Source organism: Sus scrofa, chromosome 17 (assembly GCF_000003025.6).
Source record: "Sus scrofa isolate TJ Tabasco breed Duroc chromosome 17, Sscrofa11.1, whole genome shotgun sequence".
In the NCBI taxonomy this organism is placed as follows: Eukaryota; Metazoa; Chordata; class Mammalia; order Artiodactyla; family Suidae; genus Sus; species Sus scrofa.
In genome coordinates, this window is record NC_010459.5 from 14,606,796 (window position 1) to 14,625,884 (window position 19,089).

A 19,089-nucleotide genomic window follows, 5' to 3' on the forward strand; every position below is an offset into this window, starting at 1 on the left:
GACTTGGGTTCAACCCCTGGCCTCGCTCAGTGGGTTAAGGATCCAGCTTGCCGTGAGCTGCAGTGTAGGTTGCAGATGTGGCTCAGTTCTGGAGTCGCTGTGGCTGTGGTGTAGCCCGGCAGCTGCAGCTCCAATTTGACCCCTGGCCATGAACTTCCATATGTCACTGGTGCAGTCCTAAAAAGAAAAAAAAAAAAAAAAAAAAAAGTTTGAGTTTTAGCCTGAGGGGAAGAAAGTGGTGAGATTACTCATTATTTTAAAAAGAAAAGTCTGGCTGCAAGGGAGTTGGAAAGCTGCTATCATCCAGGTGGTAGATAATGATGAACTGTACCCAGAAAGTTGCATTGAGGATGGAGAGAATTAAGAAATAGTCAGTATATCATGAGACCTCCATTTAAGTAACAGATTCACTAAAATAATAATTTTTTTGCATAGATCTTTTTTTCTTTTTTAGGGTCACACCCTCAGCATGGAAGTTCCCAGGCTAGTGGTCGAATTGGAGCTATACGCTACAGCCACAGCAATGCCTGAGCCAAGCCACAACTGTGACCTACACAGCAGCTTGTGGCTACACCGGATCCTTAACCCACTGAGCAAGACCAGGAATCAAACTCTTATCCTCATGGATAGGTTAGGTTCTTAACCTGCTGAGCCACAACAGGAACTCCTGCATAGTTTTTTTTTTTTTTTTTTGCTTTTTTTTAGGGCCACACCCGAGACATATGGAGGTTCCCAGGCTAGGGGTCAATCGGACCTACAGCTGCCAACCTATGCCATAGCCACAGCCACAGCAACGCAGGATCCAAGCCATGTCTGCAACCTACACCACAGCTCACGGCAACGCCAGATCCTTAACCCACTGAGCGAGTTGTGTGGGATCGTACACACAACCTCATGGTTCCTAGTTGGATTTGTGCCACAATGGGAACTCCTCCTGCATAGATTTTTAAGGAACTTTTTTAAACTAGGAATCCTAACCATTACTAGGTCATGGCATGGCATAGTGGGTTATAATTGCCAGCATTGAAAAATAAAAAATAAATCTGTGTTTTAATTTAAGAAAAAGAGATAGTTAATATAGACCAAGGCTTTGAATGCTGATGGATATGGGATATGCTGACAAAGGAGGACAAAAAGATTTTATCTTTAGGATTTCCCGCTGCAGTGCAGGGGGTTAATGACCCAGCTTGTCTCTGTGGCATTGCCAGTTTGATCTCCAGCCCAGTACAGTGGGTTGAGGATCTAGAGTTGCCACAGCTGTGGATTAGGTCCACGGGTCGAAGCTCCCTTCAGCTTTGATTCCATCCCTGGCCTGGGAAATGCCAACGGTGCCGACAAAGAGAGTAAAAATAGTTTCTGACTTTGGCAACTAAATGGTCTGACTCAATGACACAGGAAATTTTGAGTGGGAGTGTAAGCAGATAGGGTGGGGGTCCCCAGAAAGAGAACCAGGCAAGGCTTTCTTGACATAAGAGAAGCCATTTTGGCCTAAGGCTGGCAGTAATACTTGCCCTTGAACAAGATTCAGTAATTAATGATCTTAAGGGAACAAAAGAGGACAGGAATTATCAGGCAAGAGAAGTAACAATAACAAAGACAATAAATCTGTTGTAAAGGAGTTCCCGTCGTGGCGCAGTGGTTAACGAATCCGACTAGGAAACATGAGGTTGCGGGTTCAGTCCCTGGCCTTGCTCAGTGGGTTAAAGGATCCGGTGTTGCCGTGAGCTGTGGTGTAGGTCGCAGACGCGGCTTGGATCCTGTGTGGCTGTGGCTGTGGCGTAGGCTGGTGGCTACAGCTCCGGTTAGACCCCTAGCCTGGGAAACTCCATATGCTGCAGGAGCGGCCCAAGAAATGACAAAAAGACAAAAAAAAAAAAAAAAAAAAAAAAAAAAAATCTGTTGTGAAGACTTCTGGTTTTGTTCCAATTTTAAAGATTACCATGAAACACTTTCTTGAGCTGTTCTGCAGAATTTAACCCCTCATGGTGCATTCAACCCGCTAGAATTTAAGGGATGATGTATTAATCTTTGCTGACACTTGTAACTTCAATCAACTAAAGTTTGGACTCTGTTGACCTTTGCCCCAATTTTACGTGGAATCCTCTGCTCAAGCCCCTTCATGAATATGCATACACTGCTCAAGTCCCTTCATGAATAAGCACGTACCTTAGCTTAAAGATCCCCCAGTTTTGCAGGTCAAAGAGACACTGCTTTGGGAAAGATTCTGGTGTTCTCCTTACTTGCTGCAAATAATAAACCCTTCTTTCTTTCAATCTTTGGCTTGTATTATGGTTTGACACCCACTAAGAGGTGAACCCATTTTTCAGGTAACAGGACAGGGTGATTGGGAGGAGGGAGAGGGTGAGTTAAATGCACTGGAGGGTGTGTTAACTTGGACCTCAGGAGGAGCCTAGGCTTAGAGGTTTGGGAATCATCTGCGTAGAAGGGACAAGAAAAGAAGACGGAAGAACCCTGACAGAGGCCCACATTGAAGAGAAAGAAGAGCTTATAAAGGAGCTTGTAGATGAATTTTTGAGAGGAAAGAGAAAAATTAGAAGAAAGCGGTATCAGAGAAGCTCAGGGACAAGGGCTTTACAGAAGGAGGGAGTGATCAGCAATGTTCAGTGCCGTTGAGAACCAGGTGTATCCTCAGACAAACTCAAATTGAGGGACATTCTACTCATTACTGAACTGTACTCTTCAAAATGTCAGTGCCAAGAAATACAAAGAAAAATGGAGAAACAGAGACTAAGCAAGACTAAAGAGACAGGAAAACTGAGAATGCAGTGAATGATCGGAATTTTCTTTTGTTATTTTAAAGTCATTTTATTTTATTTTATTTTATTTTTTGTCTTTTTGTCTTTTTTAGGGCCACACCTGTGGCATATGGAGGTTCCCAGGCTAGGGGTCTAATTAGAGCTGTAGCCCCCAGCCTATGCCAGAACCACAGCAATGCCAGATCTGAGCCACGTGTCTGTGACCTACACCACAGCTCATGGCAACGCCAGATCCTCAGGGATCAGACCTGCAACCTCATGGTTCCTAGTCAGATTTGTTTCCACTGCACCAGGACGGGCTCTCCTAAAGTCATTCTAAATTGTTGTATAATCAGATAATTAATTTCATTCAATAACATTTGAGTTTATCATTTCTATTTTTTGTTGGGGGGGCATGCAGAAATTCCTGGGCCAGGGATTGAACCTGAGCCACAGCAATAACCTGAGCCACAGCAGTGACAATGGCTGATTCTTAATCTTTAGGCCACCAGGGAACTCCCTGGAAGAGTTTTTAATGAGATATATTACATAGAAAAAAGTGAAAATCAAAATTATACACTGATTATCAAAGCACAAAGCTGGAAGCAAAAGCTGAATTTATATTTACTGTGTTAGGTTTGTCTGAATGTGAAGGAACGTTTTACTTCTAATTGTATCTTTAAATTTGACTTCAAAACGTCACTATATCAGCCAGACTGTAGTATCTGGCAGGTAGTTCGCCGAACTTCAGCTAGTGTTATTTAAAATCTTCATCCTGAGCATAAGATTCCTAACTTATGGGGTTCTATACTAGTGTAGGCATCTATAGGAGGCTGTAGGTGTACAGTGCTTTTTCAAGAATATGATGAGATGGAAATAGTAACCCTCATTCGCTTATCTGTGGTCCTGACATTTTGGCGGTGTGCAGCAGTACCCGCCTGCAACATATTGAAATATTAACATTATCTTTTTAAATCTCTCTACTTTTCATGTTTTTCAAAGTGTAGATATTGAAGTTTTCAAAAATTTAAAATATTTTTCTTGTTCCCTTTAGCGTCTACCAAGCACACTCATCAATAAAACCTCTAGAAACTGCCGAAACTAGCCCTACGTGGAACGCATCATTGGCTATACCCATGCCCTCAGTCAAGATGGCCGCAACTCCCTCCCCTTGGTCTTTCCTGCCCTTAGCAAAGATGGTTCCAGCGACTTCCTTTCAACCTCGCTTTTCCCGTAATAAACATGGGGCCTCCGCTTCCGGTTGGAAGCCGCTGCTGTTTCGGGGTGGTGAGTGTCAGTGGGCCCTGGCGATTTTTCTAGGTCAGTTTTCGTTGCAGACGCTCGAGTGCCTTGAATTGGGGGAAAGGTAGGACTCTCCACGAGACTTCAGCCGTTCTTTCCAAACTGGGAAGTTATGGCTGCTTTCCTTGGCACATTCCCAAACTCCTCCCCTCCCATTACATGGGGCGTCTCAGCCACAGCTTTGGGGAAGTCCCAGAATTTGCGGGCCGTGTCTAGATGAGCTTTGGTTCTTCTTTTTAAAAAACAAACTTATTGAGATATAATTCACATATTATAATACAATTTGCATAAAGTATAAAAATTGGAAGTTCCTTGTGGCACAGCGGGTTACGGATCTGTCATTCTGCTCCTGTGTCGAAGGTCCCTATTGCAGTATGGGTTTGATCCCTGGCCTGGAACTTCCACTTGCTGTAGGTGTCAATTCAGTGGGTTTTCGTATATCCTCAGAATTGTGTTTCCATAACCAAAATCTAATTTTAGAATATTTCCATCAGCTCCAGGTGATGAAAACCCTGTACTCATTAGCAGTCACCCCCCCCCCCAACGAGGACCTCCCCAGTCCTAGGCAATTATTAGTCTACTTTTTGTCTCTATAGATTTGTCAGTTTGCGTATTTGATGTAAATGGAATCCTACAATAAGTGGTCTTTCTTGACTAAATTCTTTCACTAAGTAAAATGTTTTAAAAAGTTCTTGTGGCATGTATTGGAACTTAGTTCCTTTATTGCTGAAAAATATTCCTGGTTTTCATATACTACATTTTATTCAGCCATTCATCAGTTCATGGACATTTGGATTGTTTCCACTTTTTGGCTGCTGTGAACATTTGTATAAAGTTTGTGTGGACACATGTTTTTATTTCTCTTGAGCATGTACATATATCTACGAGAGGAGTTGCCAGATCCAGCTGTAACGCTGACCATTTGAGGAATTGCTAAACTGTTTTCCAAAGTACTTGAGCCATTTTACCTGTTTGCATATGGATATCCAGTTGTCTCAGCATTGAAAAGACCATTCTTACCGTGTGAAATTATCTCAGCACCTTGGGGAAAATAAATTGGCCATAAATGTAAGCTTTTACTTTTGGACTCTCAGTTTTATTCCATTAATCTATATGTCTATCCTTATTACAGTTCTACACAGCCATGATTCCTGAAGCTTGTGATTGGTTTTGAAATTAGAAAGAATGAGTACTCCAACTTTGTTCTTCTTTTTTAAGATTGTTTTGTCTGTGTGGATCCCTTGCATTTCCATACGAGTTTTTTAAGCAGTTTTGTCAGTATCTGCAATTTTAAAAAAAAGCCAACTTAGATTTTGACAAGAATTTCATTTGCCTGTACATCGATTTGGGCAATATTACCATTTAAAATAGTAAGTCTTCCAACCTATGGACTGAGGGAAAATATTTGCAAATGATATGACTGATAAGGGCTTAATTTCCAAAATTTATCAACAGCTCATATAAGTCAATAGCAAAAAAGAAAACAACCCAATAAAAAAAATGGACAGAAGACTTAAATAGATATTTCTCCAAAGAAGACTTACGGATAGCTAATAGGCACATGAAAAGATGTTTGTCATTGGTAATTGTTAGAGAAATGCAAATCACAACTTCAGTGAGGTACCACCTCACACCGGTCAGAATGGCCGTGGTTGGAAAGTCTGCAAATAAATGCTGGAGAGGGTGTGGAGAAAAGGGAATTCTACTACAGTGTTGGTGGGAATGTAAATGGTGGCAGCCACTATGAAAAACAGTATGAGGTTCCTTAAGAAACTAAAAATAGAGTAGCCATATGATCCAGCAGTCCCACTCCTGGGCATATATCCAGACAAACCATAATTCAAAAAGATAAATGCACCCTTATGTTAACAGCAGCACTATTTAAAATAGTCAAGACATGGAAACAATCTAAATGTCCATCAACACATGAATGGATTAGGAAGATGTGATGTATACCATGAATTATTACTCAGCTGTGAAAAATAACGACGTAATATGCCATTTGCAGCAACATAGATGGACATAGAGATCATCATATTAACCAGAGTAAGTCAAAGACAAATATCATATATCGCTTATATGTGAAATCCAAAATAACACACAAATGAATATGTCTGTGAAATAGAAACAGATTCGCAGATAGAGAGAATAGACTTGTGGTTGCCAAGGGGATGGGGTGGGGCAAGAAAGGATTGGGAGTTGGGAATTAGCAGATGCAAACTATTGCATATAGGATGGATAAAAAGCCAAGGTCCTACTGTATAGCACAGGGAGTTATCTTCAATATCTTGTGATAAACCATAATAAAAAGTGTGTGTGTGTATATATTCAGTTATATATATAAACTGAATTACTTTGCTATACAGAAGAAATTAACACATTATAAATCAACTCTACCTCAATAAAATTTAAAAATAAATGAGATAGTAAGTCTTCCATTCCGTGAATATAGAGTGTCTTTCCACTCATTTAGATCTTTAGTTTCTTTAAACATTTTTAGATAGTTTTCAGTGTACATGCCCTACACATTTTTTATTAAATGTATATACTTAAGTATTCTTTTTGATACTATTATAAATGAAATTAATGTTATTCTTAATTTCATGATCAGATTACTACTAGTATATATAAATGCAAATGATTTTTCTGTGTTGATATTATATCCTGCAACCTTGTCAACTTTTTAAATTTTTCTAATAGTTTTTTAAGTGGACTTTTTGGGACTTCCTATATATAACATCATGTCTTCTGCTAATATAAATAGTTTTACTTATCTCTTTGCAATCTGGAAGGCTTTTATTTCATTTCTCGTCTATTCGTGCAGTTGAAACCTCCAGTAAAATGCTGAATAAAAGCGATGAGAGTGGATAATATTGAATTGTTCCTGATCTTGGGAACAAAAAAAGAACTGAAAGAATTCAATCTTTCACCATGAAGTACAATGCTAGCTATGGGTTTTTTAAAAATGCCCTGTATCAGATTGAGGAAGTTCCCTTCCATTCCTAGTTTGCTGAGTGTTTTGATCATGAATGGGTTTCTGACTTTGTCAAATGATTATTTGTGTGTCTGTCTGTTGTGGTTTTTGCCCCTTATTCTACTAATGTAGTGTATTACATTGCTTGATTTTCTGACATTAAAGCAACTTTGCATTTCTGGGATAAGTTCTGCTTGGTCATGGAGTATAATCCTTTTTATATGTATGTATACATATCTGTAAATAAATAAATATGTATTACTCAGCCATTAAAAAAATGAAATCTTGCCATTTGCAACAACATGAATGATCTAGAGGGCATTATAAGTGAAATGAGTCAGAGAAAGACAAATACTTTATGATCTCACTCATTTGTAGCATCTAAAAAATTTATATATATAAAATATATTTATATGAAGCTTATAGATACAGAGAACAGATTGGTCTTTGCCAGAAGTAGGGGTGGTGGTGAAAGAAATGGGTGAACTAATTTGTTTGTTTAAATAAGTTACATAATGGGAGGTCTGACATGGCACAGTGGGTTATGAACCTGATTAGTATCATGGGGATGCAGGTTCGATCCCTGGCCTTGCTCAGTGGGTTAAGGATCTAGCGCTGCCATGAGCTGTGCTGTAGGTCACAGATGTGGCTTAGATCCCATGTTGCTGTGGCTGTGGCATAGGCTGACAGCTGCAGCTCCAATTTGACCCCTAGCCTGGGAACCTCCATATGCCTCAGGTATGGTGCAAAAAAGCAAAAAAAAAAAAAAAAAAAAAAAAAAAAGTTACATAAGAATAAAGAAATATAGGCAGTAGTTGTATGGATGGTCATTGTATAAAATTCTTTACACTTACCTTTTTTCTTTTTTTGACAGCTGTTTTTTTTTTTTTTTTTTTTTAATTTGTTTTTTTGGAAGTTCTGGGCCGGAGATCAAACCCACGCCACAGCAGGAACCCAAGCTGCTGCACCGGATTCTTTACCTGCTGGGCCACAGGGAACTCCTTTCCACTAATTCTTTTTTTTTTTTTTTTTTTTTAATTTCTCCTGTAAAATATTGGGAGGAAAGAGCCTTAATTGAAAAAAAAAAAGTAAATGAAATTAAACTTTTTTGTTTACATATATCCTGACTGAGTTGTTTTCTAAGTCTGTAAGAATCTGTAGGGCAACGGCCTCTTTCTCTTGGTAAGCAGGTGTTTAATGTACTGTGAAACCTTTTGTGTCTACAGTCATGGGGCATCCTATCCTCCCCAGTACTGGAAAAGAATAAATATATATATATATATATATATATTTTTTTTTTTTTTTTTTTTTTTTGCTATTTCAGGGCTGCACCTGCAGCATATGGAGGTTCTCAGGCTAGAGGTCGAATCGGAGCTGCAGCTGCCAGCCTATGCCACAGCCACAGCAATGCCAGATTCGCGCTGCGTCTGCGACCTACACCACAGCTCACGGCAATGCTGGATCCTTACCCACTAAGCAAGGTTAGGGATTGAACTCTTATCCTCATGGATCCTAGTCGGGTTTGTTAACCACTGAGCCACAAAGGGAACTCCCTGGAAAAGAATATTTAGATTGTGGCATTAAAGCCCTTTTTTTTCCTTTTTTTTTTTTTGGCTGCACTTGTGGCATATGGAAGTTCCTGAGGCAGGGATCGAATCTGATCTGCATCTGCAGCCTATGGCACAACTGCAGCAATGTCAGATCCTTAACCCACTACACTGGACCAGCGATTGAACCACCAATGCCACAGAGACAAGCCAGATCATTAACCCATTGCATCACAGCAGGAACTGCTAAAGCAGTTTTAAGAGAAGAAAACAAGCACTTCTGGAGAAGGAAATTAAACAACATATTAAAAGTTTGGGGGCAAAGGATAATTGTTGCATTCTACTTGCCAGCCTAGGTGGTTTCAGACCGTCAGAAAGGTCTCCTCTGTTCCTGTTACTTGTTTCTCCTGTACAAATTCATCGAATCCCAAATAATGTATATGCACAGGCACTTATTTTGTAATAAACAGCATTCTGCTTTTCAGTAGGCAGTTTTCTTTCTTCCTTCCTTCCTCCGTCCCTTCCCTTCCTTCTTTCCTTCCTTTTTTGTTCAAGTGCCCAGTTTGGGTTGTACTTGATATTTCTTATAAATTATTCTAAAAGAAAAGGTAGAGGAGTTCCTGTTATGGGTCCGCAGTTGACGAACCCAACTAGAATCCATGAGGACGTGGGTTTGATCCTTGGCCTCACTCAGTGGGTTAAGAATCTTGCATTGATGTGAGTTGTGGTGTAGGTCACAGATGTTGCTTGGATCCCAGGTTGCTGTGGCTGTGGTGTAGGCTGGTGGCTACAGCTCCGATTCAACCCTTAGCCTGGGAACCTCCATATGCCGTGGGTGCAGCCATAAAAAGACAAAAAAAAAGTAGGTATCACATCATGGCGCTATTTGTTTGCAAACTGGACTCCTTTCATTTCATATCACTATTGACCCCTTCTGCTGATGGCTGATTTCAAGGCAGTTTTGTAGGCAGACAGGATATTTGGATGTCATTCACTGACCTGTTTGTTCCCTTCCAGAAGCCTCCAGAGCAGTGTTGGGTAATATGAGGGCAGAAGGAGGAGCCACAGATGTCTGCAGCAGAGGTGTTTGCTGAAACATGGGGCTTGGTTGGCTAATGTGGCACATGTGCAAAGACAGGATGTTCTTGCTTTGGGAACCTTGGTCACTTCACTCCTTTCAGAAGCAATCAGCTGATGTCTTGGCTCATTCTCTGCCTGAGTGAATGTCCACAACAACATGTGACTGGTTGTCCTCAAACAAGAAGGATCTGGCCAGGTCTCTCTGTCGATTTGTTTTTATACCTCCTATCTTTGGTCTTTGCCTAAATTAGGTGGTAGCTTGGGTTGCAGTTTGGAGGCTCTTCAAACACAGAAAGCTGGGAGGTCTTGGAGTTGGGTTCATCCTAGGTTGGTACTTTCTAGATGGGTTTTGGGGTGAGTTACTCCACTTCTGTCTGTATTTGGGACTGACTCTAAGTGAGGGTAATAATTAGGATTACCTGTAGATGAAGCTTTTAGCACAACATCTGGCATCCAGTAAGCACTCAATAAATGTTAACTACTCGTATTATTATTATTCATGTTATTCTGAAATTGCTTTTGTCATTCAGACATACATCTTTCAAGTTCTGACTGTCATTTTAAGATTTGGATAGTATTCCATAATTTGGAATACTGCCTCCTCCCAAACCTGTTCCTTCTCCTGTCTGCTTTAATGCAGTTGATGATGCAACCCAGTCACCAAAGCTGCCACTCTTTGTTGACTCTTGGTACCTCTTTAGCCCCTTGATCCATGTAGGTATTAAGTTTGACTCTTATTTCTGTTCCTAAATAAATATAACAAGATTTATTGCTGGAGTTCCCTGGTGGCCTAGTGGTTAAGGATCTGACATTGTCACTGGTGTAGCTAGGGTTACTACTGTATCGCGGGTTTTATCCCTGGCTGGAGAGATTGTGCATGCCATGCCCCATGCACTCACCCCTCCCCTTCTACAAAAGAAAAAGAAAAAAAGATTTACTGATGACAACTCATGAGACAGAGTAGCAGAGTGTCCAAGATCTCCCCAGACCCATAATTATTTTACAGAGACGTGGGCAGGGCTGGATGCCCTGCTAAGAGCCCTCCAGTAGAGAACCCAGCACCCACAGGTAGATATCAACCAGGGAGGGTAAACAACTAATTTTTTTTTTTTTTTTTTTTTTTGTCTTTTTAGAGCTGCTGCAGCATATGGAGCTCCCAAGCTAGGGATCGAATCGGAGCTGCAGCTGCCAGCTCATGCCACAGCCACAGCAACACCAGATCTGAGCCACATTTGTGACCTACACCATAGCTCACGGCAACACCAGATCCTTAACCCACTGAGCGAGGCCAGGGATTGAACCCGCATCCTCGTGGATACTAGTCGGGTTCACTATTGCTCAGCCAAAACAGGGACTCCAGGAATACCTTTTTTTGTTTGTTTTTTGTTTTTTTGCCTTTTCTAGGGCTGCTTCTGTGGCATATGGAGGTTCCCAGGTCTAATCGGAGCTGTTGCTGCCAGCCTGTGCCAGAACCACAGCAACACAAGACCCAAGCCGCGTCTGCAACCTACACCACAGCTCACGGCAACGCCGGATCCTTAACCCACTGAGCAAGGCCTGGGATCGAACCCGCAACCTCATGGTTCCTAGTGGGAGTTGTTAACCACTGCGCCACGACGGGAACTCCCTAATTTTTAACAAGAAGTGTCCCAATGCTGAACCCATAAGCCACCTTCAAGGTCTCCAGAGTTCAGCTAGAGAGTGTGTGTATCCAAGTTCATGATCACACCCCGGCCCTGCTGCCCTTCCCAGAGCTGGCAGAGGCCCCATGACCATCCATCCAAAACCACAGGGTTTGTCCTTCCCCAGTCACCCAGTGTGTAAACTGTCCTTGCTTCTCTCACTTTCAACTCCTGACACCCCATGCCACTTGTCGTTGCCCAAGCTGATTCTTCTGGGGCTCATGCTGCCCCCCCCAACCCCCACCATGGCCCAGCCTGCCCCATGTGTGGGGACACCTTCCTGCAAAAAGCCTACCTCCTCCTCTCCATCTTACCATCGTGTTAACACTGTCCCTATGTTTGGGATCGTCCCTGTGTAACTCGAAGGAGGCCTCTGTCACATTCACCTTTGCTCCCCAGTCCCAGTGTGTCAGCAATTGAAGGCCACAGAAGGAAATGCAAATCACCTGTAATCTCACTACCCAGAAATTAAACCACTGAATTAATTGCCACTGAAATTAATCTGGGATATACCCTCCAGACTTTTTTTTTATCTTTTTGTCGTTTTAGGGCCACACCCACGACATATGGAGATTCCAGGCTAGGGGTCTAATGGAGCTGTTGCTGCCAGCCTGTGCCAGAACCACAGCAACGCAAGACCCAAGCCGCGTCTGCAACCTACACCACAGCTCACAGCAACGCCGGATCCTTAACCCATTGAGCAAGGCCAGGGATGGAACCCGCAACCTCATGGTTCCTAGTCGGATTTGTTTCCACTGAGGCACAACAGGAATGCCTACCCTCCAGACTTTTTTTTTGTTTTATCACTACAGGTCTGTATATATTTCATACACACATCCCACACAGAGTATTTTACTTTATGAAATCTGGATCAGACCCTACCTATGGTTTAAAAATGTTGTCCCATTTAAAATGTGGGGTGTTCCCCTTTTCATTAGCTATTCATACAGTCCTTGGATTATAGTGCCATGCAGTAGTTCATCCTTATCAGATAGGCGGCTCATCTTCCAGCTGAAGTTATTCATGGTTTCTTTCTGTGCTGTGAGTATTTGTTTCTCTTGATGAAGAAACAGGATAAGCAAATACTGGGTCTAAAGTGAAGACCAGGAGGACCATTAATGACAGGAAAGTAAATTATTCTGGTTCTCCTGTTATTGGGGCTTTGAGGTGCTTTGAGCCATGACTGTGCTGGGGGTTCCTCTTAGGCGATGCCTTCTGTATTGAATTGTTCTCTTTTGCCATGGCAGGGCGATGGCCACCCAGGATGCCACCCCAGTAGCCAGTGGGAGGGAAGCAATGCTTTGGACCTGCCATCCGCTTGTGACATAAGGGATTACGTGTTGCAGAGACCCAGCCAGGAGGCCAGCAGCGAGGCTTTCAGTTCTGAGGAAGCCCTTTCATTTCCTTGCTCTTCTGATGTGGATCCAGGTAAGAAGCAGAGTTTAAAACAAACACAAAAATCCTAACATAGGCAGGTATGGGATCCTTTGTTTCTCTTGTCCAATGGCTGGGTCCACTGTCTTGGGAAGAAAAACATCTTCTGTAAGCAAAACCGTTGGAAGAGACTTCAAAGGCAGCCTCCCTGGTGTAACTGCGACAGGGAGCTGTTTCCTGGAGGCCCTTTTGTCTGAGTCCCTTTCTGATCTCTGTCCAGAATTCATTCAGACACAGGCAACACTTGGTTCAATAGGGAATGAGTGGAATTGTTTTTCGGTTTTGTTCTTTGAAAACTTCAGAAGAGAGCCACGTGGGCTTGCCCTGTGTCATAGCTAACAGCACTAGGGATGTTAGTCTTCCTCTTATGAAGCCTGGTCTGGATTTGGGGAACAGCTTCTCTTTAATTCCCTGACTGAATTGCCAGAAAGTCTATGATTTAAGGGTTGTTGTTTTTTTGTATTTTTTTTTTTAGGAGCACAACTTTGGCATATGAAAGTTCCCAGGCTGGGGGTCAAGTAGGAGCTGCAGCTGCTGGCCTATACCACAGCCACAGCAATGCCAGATCTGAGCCACATCTGCGACCTACATCACAGCTCAAGGCAACCCCAGATTCTTAATCCACTGATTGAGGCCGGGAATCAAACCTGAGTCCTCATGGGTACTAGTCTGGTTCATTTTTCGCTGAGCAATAGGAACTCCTATGATTTCAGTTTAATGATAATTCTGTGATGTAATTGTGACCATCTCTGGTTGTAAAGAACATCTCCTCCCTGTTTATTGCCTAATCCAGGCCTGGAGGTCCACAGGTCACTTACTGGTGTGTGACTTGGGTCATGTTTCTCAAGCCCTCTGAGTTCCAGAATCTACAAAGTAGTGACTAAAATACTTGCCTCATGGAGTGAGGTTTAACCCAGGGAACAAGGTAAAGGACTTTTCACAATGTTTGCTGTACACAGGTGCTCAGTCAGTTGTCATTATTCTGTGCTATTATTATTGTTTTTGTCAATATTAAGATACCCAAATATATATTTTTAAAGACACTCAGGTACACTAAGAAAATGTGGGCCTAAATGATGATGAATTCAACTTTGGCAATAAGTAGGGTGCGTCCTATTATTGTCTTTAAGAATTCCATGGGGAGCTCCCATCAGCGGAAATGAATCTGATTAGCATCCATGAGGACCCAGGTTCAACCCCTTGCCCAGTGGGTCAGGGACCCAGTGTTGCCGAGAGCTGTGGTGCAGTTTGCAGATGCGGCTCAGATCTGGCGTTGTTATGGCTGTGGTTTAGGCCAACGGCTACAGCTCTGATTCAAATCCTAGGCTGGGAACCTCCATATGCCATGGGTGTGGCCCTAAAAAGACAAAAAAATAAAATAAAATAAAATAAAGAATTCTATGGGAAAAAAATACTTTTTAAACTTCCTTGATCCTGTTTTGATTTTCAGGATGTAGGGAAATCAGGATCAGTCAGTCTCTTATTAAGTTAGTTCCTGACCAAGTATTAGATCGTTTCTTATCCTTTTTCTTTCTAGGCTCAGAAGAGTAGTCCATTTTACCTTTTCTCTCCCTACCAACCTGCTACCTCTGCTCTAGTTTCCGTTACTAAGAAAGCAGCTGTTATTCATTTGAATTGAGTTGACCATCGAAATATTTATATTGGAGTATTTGTTTATAATCTAGACATTTGGGAGTTCCCCTTGTGGCTCAGTGAAAACGAATCTGACTAGCATCTATGAGGACACAGTTTTGATCCCTGGCCTTGCTCAGTGGGTTAAGGATCCGATGTTGCTGTGAGCTGTGGTGTAGATTGCAGATGAGGCTTGGATCTGGCATTGCTGTGGCTGTGGTGTAGGCCAGTGGCTACAGCTTCAACTTGACCCCTAGCCTGGGAACTTCCATATGCTGTGGGTGCACCCGAAAAAGACAAAAACAAACAAAAAGACAAAAACAGAAACTAGACACTTCATGCAAAAAATGAAAATAGAAAAAAGTTCTTTTGGAAACCCTTATAAAGGCCTAAATGTGGGAAGGAGCGCTCAGATGTTGAGACAACCATTTGTGTGGCATTGCCAGTGGGGGTGCTGGCCTAGACTGGTGTGAAATCTGGTTCTGCTTCTTTCTCTAGCTTGGCCTTGGGCACCTCACCTGGCCTCTCTGTGTTGGTCCCCTCATTAGTAAAATGGAGATAGTAACTCCTGCCTTGTTGTGGGCTGGGGGCGCTCATAATTAGGGTGAAAGTGAGTGAGGCATCATGCTTGTCATGTGATGGGCTCTTGGAAATCCAGCTCTTCATGAATTCAGCACCTGGTGCTCTTAACATACCACCACACTGTGCAGACTCCATTTAGTTTTAAATTTTTCTGTTGAAGTATAGTTGATAGACAATATTATATGGTACAAATGTACAACATAGTGATTCATAATTTTTAAAGGTTATATTCCATTTATAGTTATCATAAAATATTGAGTATATTCCCTGTGTTGTGCAGTATATCCTTATTTATTTTGTACGTAAGTTTGTACGTCTTAATCCTTTCTCTCTGTCTTACCTTTTTCCCTTCCCTCTCACCAGTGGTAACCATTAGGTTGTTCTCTGTATCTGTGATTCTGTTTTTTTTTTCATTGTTGTTATATTCACTAGTGTGTTTTATTTTTTAGCTTTGAGTTGGAACTCTACATATAAGCGATATCATACAGTGTTGGTCTTTCTCTGACTTATTTCACTTAGCATAATAACCTCCAAGTCCATCCATGTTGTTGTAAACGGCAAAATTTTATTCTCTTTTTGTGGCTAATATCCCATTGTGTATGTATATACATATGCCACATCTTTTTTATCCATTCACCAATCAATGGATACTGAGGTTGATTCTGTTTCTTGGCAATTGTAAGTAGTGCTGCTGTCAACATTGGGGTACATGTGTCTTTTCCAATTAGTGTTTTTGTTTTTGTTTTGTTTTGTTTATTTGTTTGTTTTTCTGGATATATACCCAGAAGAGGAACTTCTGGGTCATATGGTAGTTCTCTTTTTAGTGTTTTGAGAAACCAGTGTCTGCACCAATTTAATTCCTCCAGACATTGTGTGACAGTTCCCTTTTCTGCACATCCTTGTGATAAGGTCCTCTCAGGTTCATGACCTCCCACCTCCAGTGGACCTCCTTGCTGCCCATCCACCACACACTGTTTCCCAAGCATGTTCACCCTCCTACCCTCCTGGATGACTGTGGAATATCTTCTATTCTCTTTGCAAAGTTGTTTATCTTCTTCAACCTCTCTCTCAGCTGATAACCTTAGTTTCCTATTTCATCAAGAGAACAGAAGCCCCCAGAAGGGAATGACTTCACACCCACATCTGTCGGCTTCCTTCCCTCCTGCTTCTGTGGGATACCCATCCTTGCCTGCCTTTCACTTCTGTGCATCTGCTTTCACCTATTCAAGGTTATCATTTCCAGAGATCTCCTGCCTCACTGATTTCCCCCAACAAACATGCTGTGATAGCCCCCATCTTCCAAAAATGCCCAGCCTAGACCCCCAATCCCTGTCAAATTAGTCTCATTCTTCTGTTCTCTTGTACAGGAAAACCCTCAGAAGAGTCAGCTGTCTCTGCTGTCTCCAGTGCCTCTACCCCCAGTTCTTCCTAAACCCCTCCAACCTGGCTTCCGTCTCATTCACTGCGTGGAAATAACGCTTGTCAAGATCATGACCGCCATATTGTTAAACCCAGCAGTCACGTCTCAAGTCTTCTCCTTCTGGATGTATTAGCAACATTGACTTTTCCTTCTGGAATTCCTTCTTCACTGGGCCTTCTGGGAGCAGCATCTCATGGTCCTTTTCTTACTTTTCTATTTGTTCTCAGTCTCCTTTGCTTGGTTGCTCTCTGCTCCTCCAGCCTGTCAGTGTTGGGGAGCCCTAGCTCTCTCTCTGTCATCACTCACTTCCTCAGTGAGCTTATCTGATCTCAGGCCTTAAATACCCTCAACACCCTGCTCAGTCCCAGATTTCTCTGTCCAGCTTGGATCTCTGGCGTGACATTTAGACCATCTATGTACGTGTCATCATCACCTAGATTTCTGTTGGACTTCTTCCATTTGACATATTCTAAACCAAATCCCCAAATCTTCTACCACCTCTCCAACTTCCTCCTCATACATACATATAACACCTGTTCTTTGAGGCCTTCTCATCTCAAAAAGTTGCTTCTGTCCTTCTGTTCACCTACACAGAAAGTCATCCTCAACTTCTTTCTTTCTCTTAAATCTCACATCCAGCCAGCCATGAGCCAATCCTGTCACCTCTCCTTCAGAATAAATCTAGAATCTGAACAGTTGTTGCCATCTCTGCTGCCACCACCCTGGTCCAAGCCACTGTCATCTGTCTGTCTCCTAACTAGCTTTTGCCACATCTGCTCTGATGCTCCTCCAGCTTCCTCTCCACGTTGCATGTAGATCTTGTTAGCCCTTGGTGCAAACCAGCCAGGGCTTCTTATCTGACTCAGGGAGAAGTCAAATGCCTTACCTGGTGCCATGCCCTTGGGGCCCTGGGCCTGCCACCTCTGACCTCAGCTTTTACCTCCCCCGCGCTGCCCCCAAACTGGGCCAGGCCTGTGCCACTGCCCAGCTTGCTGAGCCTTCAGGCTGACCTGCCCTCATCATATCCTTCCCTGGCTTTATTCTTCCCAGCACTTGTACCATAGGGCATTTTATGTATTTGATTTTTCATTTATTTGTTTGTCTCCCTGCACTGGAGTATAAATTCCAGGCTAGCAAGTACTATATGAAGAATGAATGAGTTAAATGTTAACTGCTATTATTATTCTTTCATTAAGAGACAGGTCTGTATGGATTCAGGGCTGAAGTTGATCACAACATAAAACATCTCCATTCCCCTCCCCTCCCCAGCTTAAGGCTGGCTATGGATAACTCTGGAAAGTTCCATGTGTCAGGGTTGGGAGTCATAGGCAGCACTGAGTTAGGTGAAGTCTGCATTTAACTCCATGGCATGGTCATTGTAGGAGGAGAAGATGGTCAGATTTCACCTGCCTCCTGGAAGAAAAGTCAAAATGGGTAGCTGATGGAAATAGGGCAGAACTGTCGGCCATTTAATGTGTGCAAAGAAAGTTAGAGACTACTGTGCAGCAGCCTGAACTCTGCACCACTTCTGTCAAGACAGACACACACACGGGTGAGTCACCGTGTGTCTGAAGAGTCCTGATTCTTCTCACTTTCTCTCTTCCCTGCTTGGGTTCTGCCCTATCCCTCAGATTGTTTCTAAACCAAACTGGGTCTACTTGCCCACACACAGTAAAGCCAATCTACTGACACTGAGTTGTGGTGAAGGAAAGTGCAGTATTTATTGCAGGGTACAAAGCAAGGAGAACGGGCAGCTCATGCTCAAAACCACCTGCACTCCCCCATGGGTTTCAGGGAAGCATTTTTAAAAGCCAGATGAGGGATGAGGGGGTCACAGGATATGTGGTGAGCCCGTGCATAATTCTCTGATTCATTGATCGTGAAGTAACAGGGCAGGGCCACAGAAGTGAGCATTATCAATCCTCAGGCTCCAGTAAGTCTGCGGGCTACTTGCTCATGATCAGGTAGTTAGTTTCTTCCATTTGGTGGGGATTTTAGCATCTGTACAACAACTCAGGAAATGTGTATCAGATACTGTTATCTAGGTACTTGGGAAAGGAGCTAAGGCAGAGGATGTGGGGGAGGGGACTGTCTTGGGAAGGCCCTCTTGGCTCTGCTCAGTTAAAAGGTATCCAGGGTCTTCATGTGTCACCATCAGAATCTCTCAAAAAACAATTTGAAACGTAGCCCACCTTGCTGTACAGTGGGAAAAAAAAAAAAAAAACGTAGCCCAGACTAAGAAACAAACAGCTTCAAATGTTAGCTTTTACAGGGAGGTTGTTGTTTAAGGGTGCTCAGGTGTAACCTAAAAGAAAGGTTCAAGGTAAGAATCAAGGGCAGGAGTTACTGTCATGGCTCAGCGGAAACGAATCTGACTGGCATCCATGAGGATGAAGGTTCAATCCCTGGCCTCGCTCCATGGGTTAAGGATCCGGCATTGCCATGAGCTGTGGTGTAGATCAAAGACGTGGCTCATGTCCTGCGTTGCTGTGGCTGTGGCCTAGGCCAGTGTCTACAGCTCCAATTGGACCCCTAGCCTGGAAGTCTCCACATGCCACAGGTGTGACCCTAAAAAGACAAAAAAAAAAAAAAAAAAAAAAAGGAATCAAGGGCAGGTAGGAAAGAGATTTGGAGGTGTGCCTGTTTGCTGAACTTGATTTCTTCCGGTTTAGGCTTCGCA

The 19,089-nt window shown here is 42.7% G+C and overlaps 1 protein-coding gene across 5 annotated transcripts in view; it reads left to right on the top strand.

Annotated features, from left to right (window-relative positions):
* The window catches only part of C17H20orf196 (chromosome 17 C20orf196 homolog), a 95,360-nt gene continuing 80,198 nt past the window's right edge, over positions 3,928–19,089 (top strand). Inside the window, exons 1-3 of one of the 5 annotated variants that reach the window (XM_021078200.1) lie at positions 4,010–4,122; positions 6,067–6,104; positions 12,589–12,769. In XM_021078200.1, the coding sequence (XP_020933859.1) occupies positions 6,075–6,104; positions 12,589–12,769 (211 nt within the window). In that variant the 5' untranslated portion in view covers positions 4,010–4,122; positions 6,067–6,074. Of the gene's footprint in view, positions 4,123–5,886; positions 6,105–12,588; positions 12,770–19,089 lie in introns of those variants that run through there. The other 4 variants (XM_021078198.1, XR_002340114.1, XR_002340115.1 and 1 more) reach the window with 4 other exon arrangements.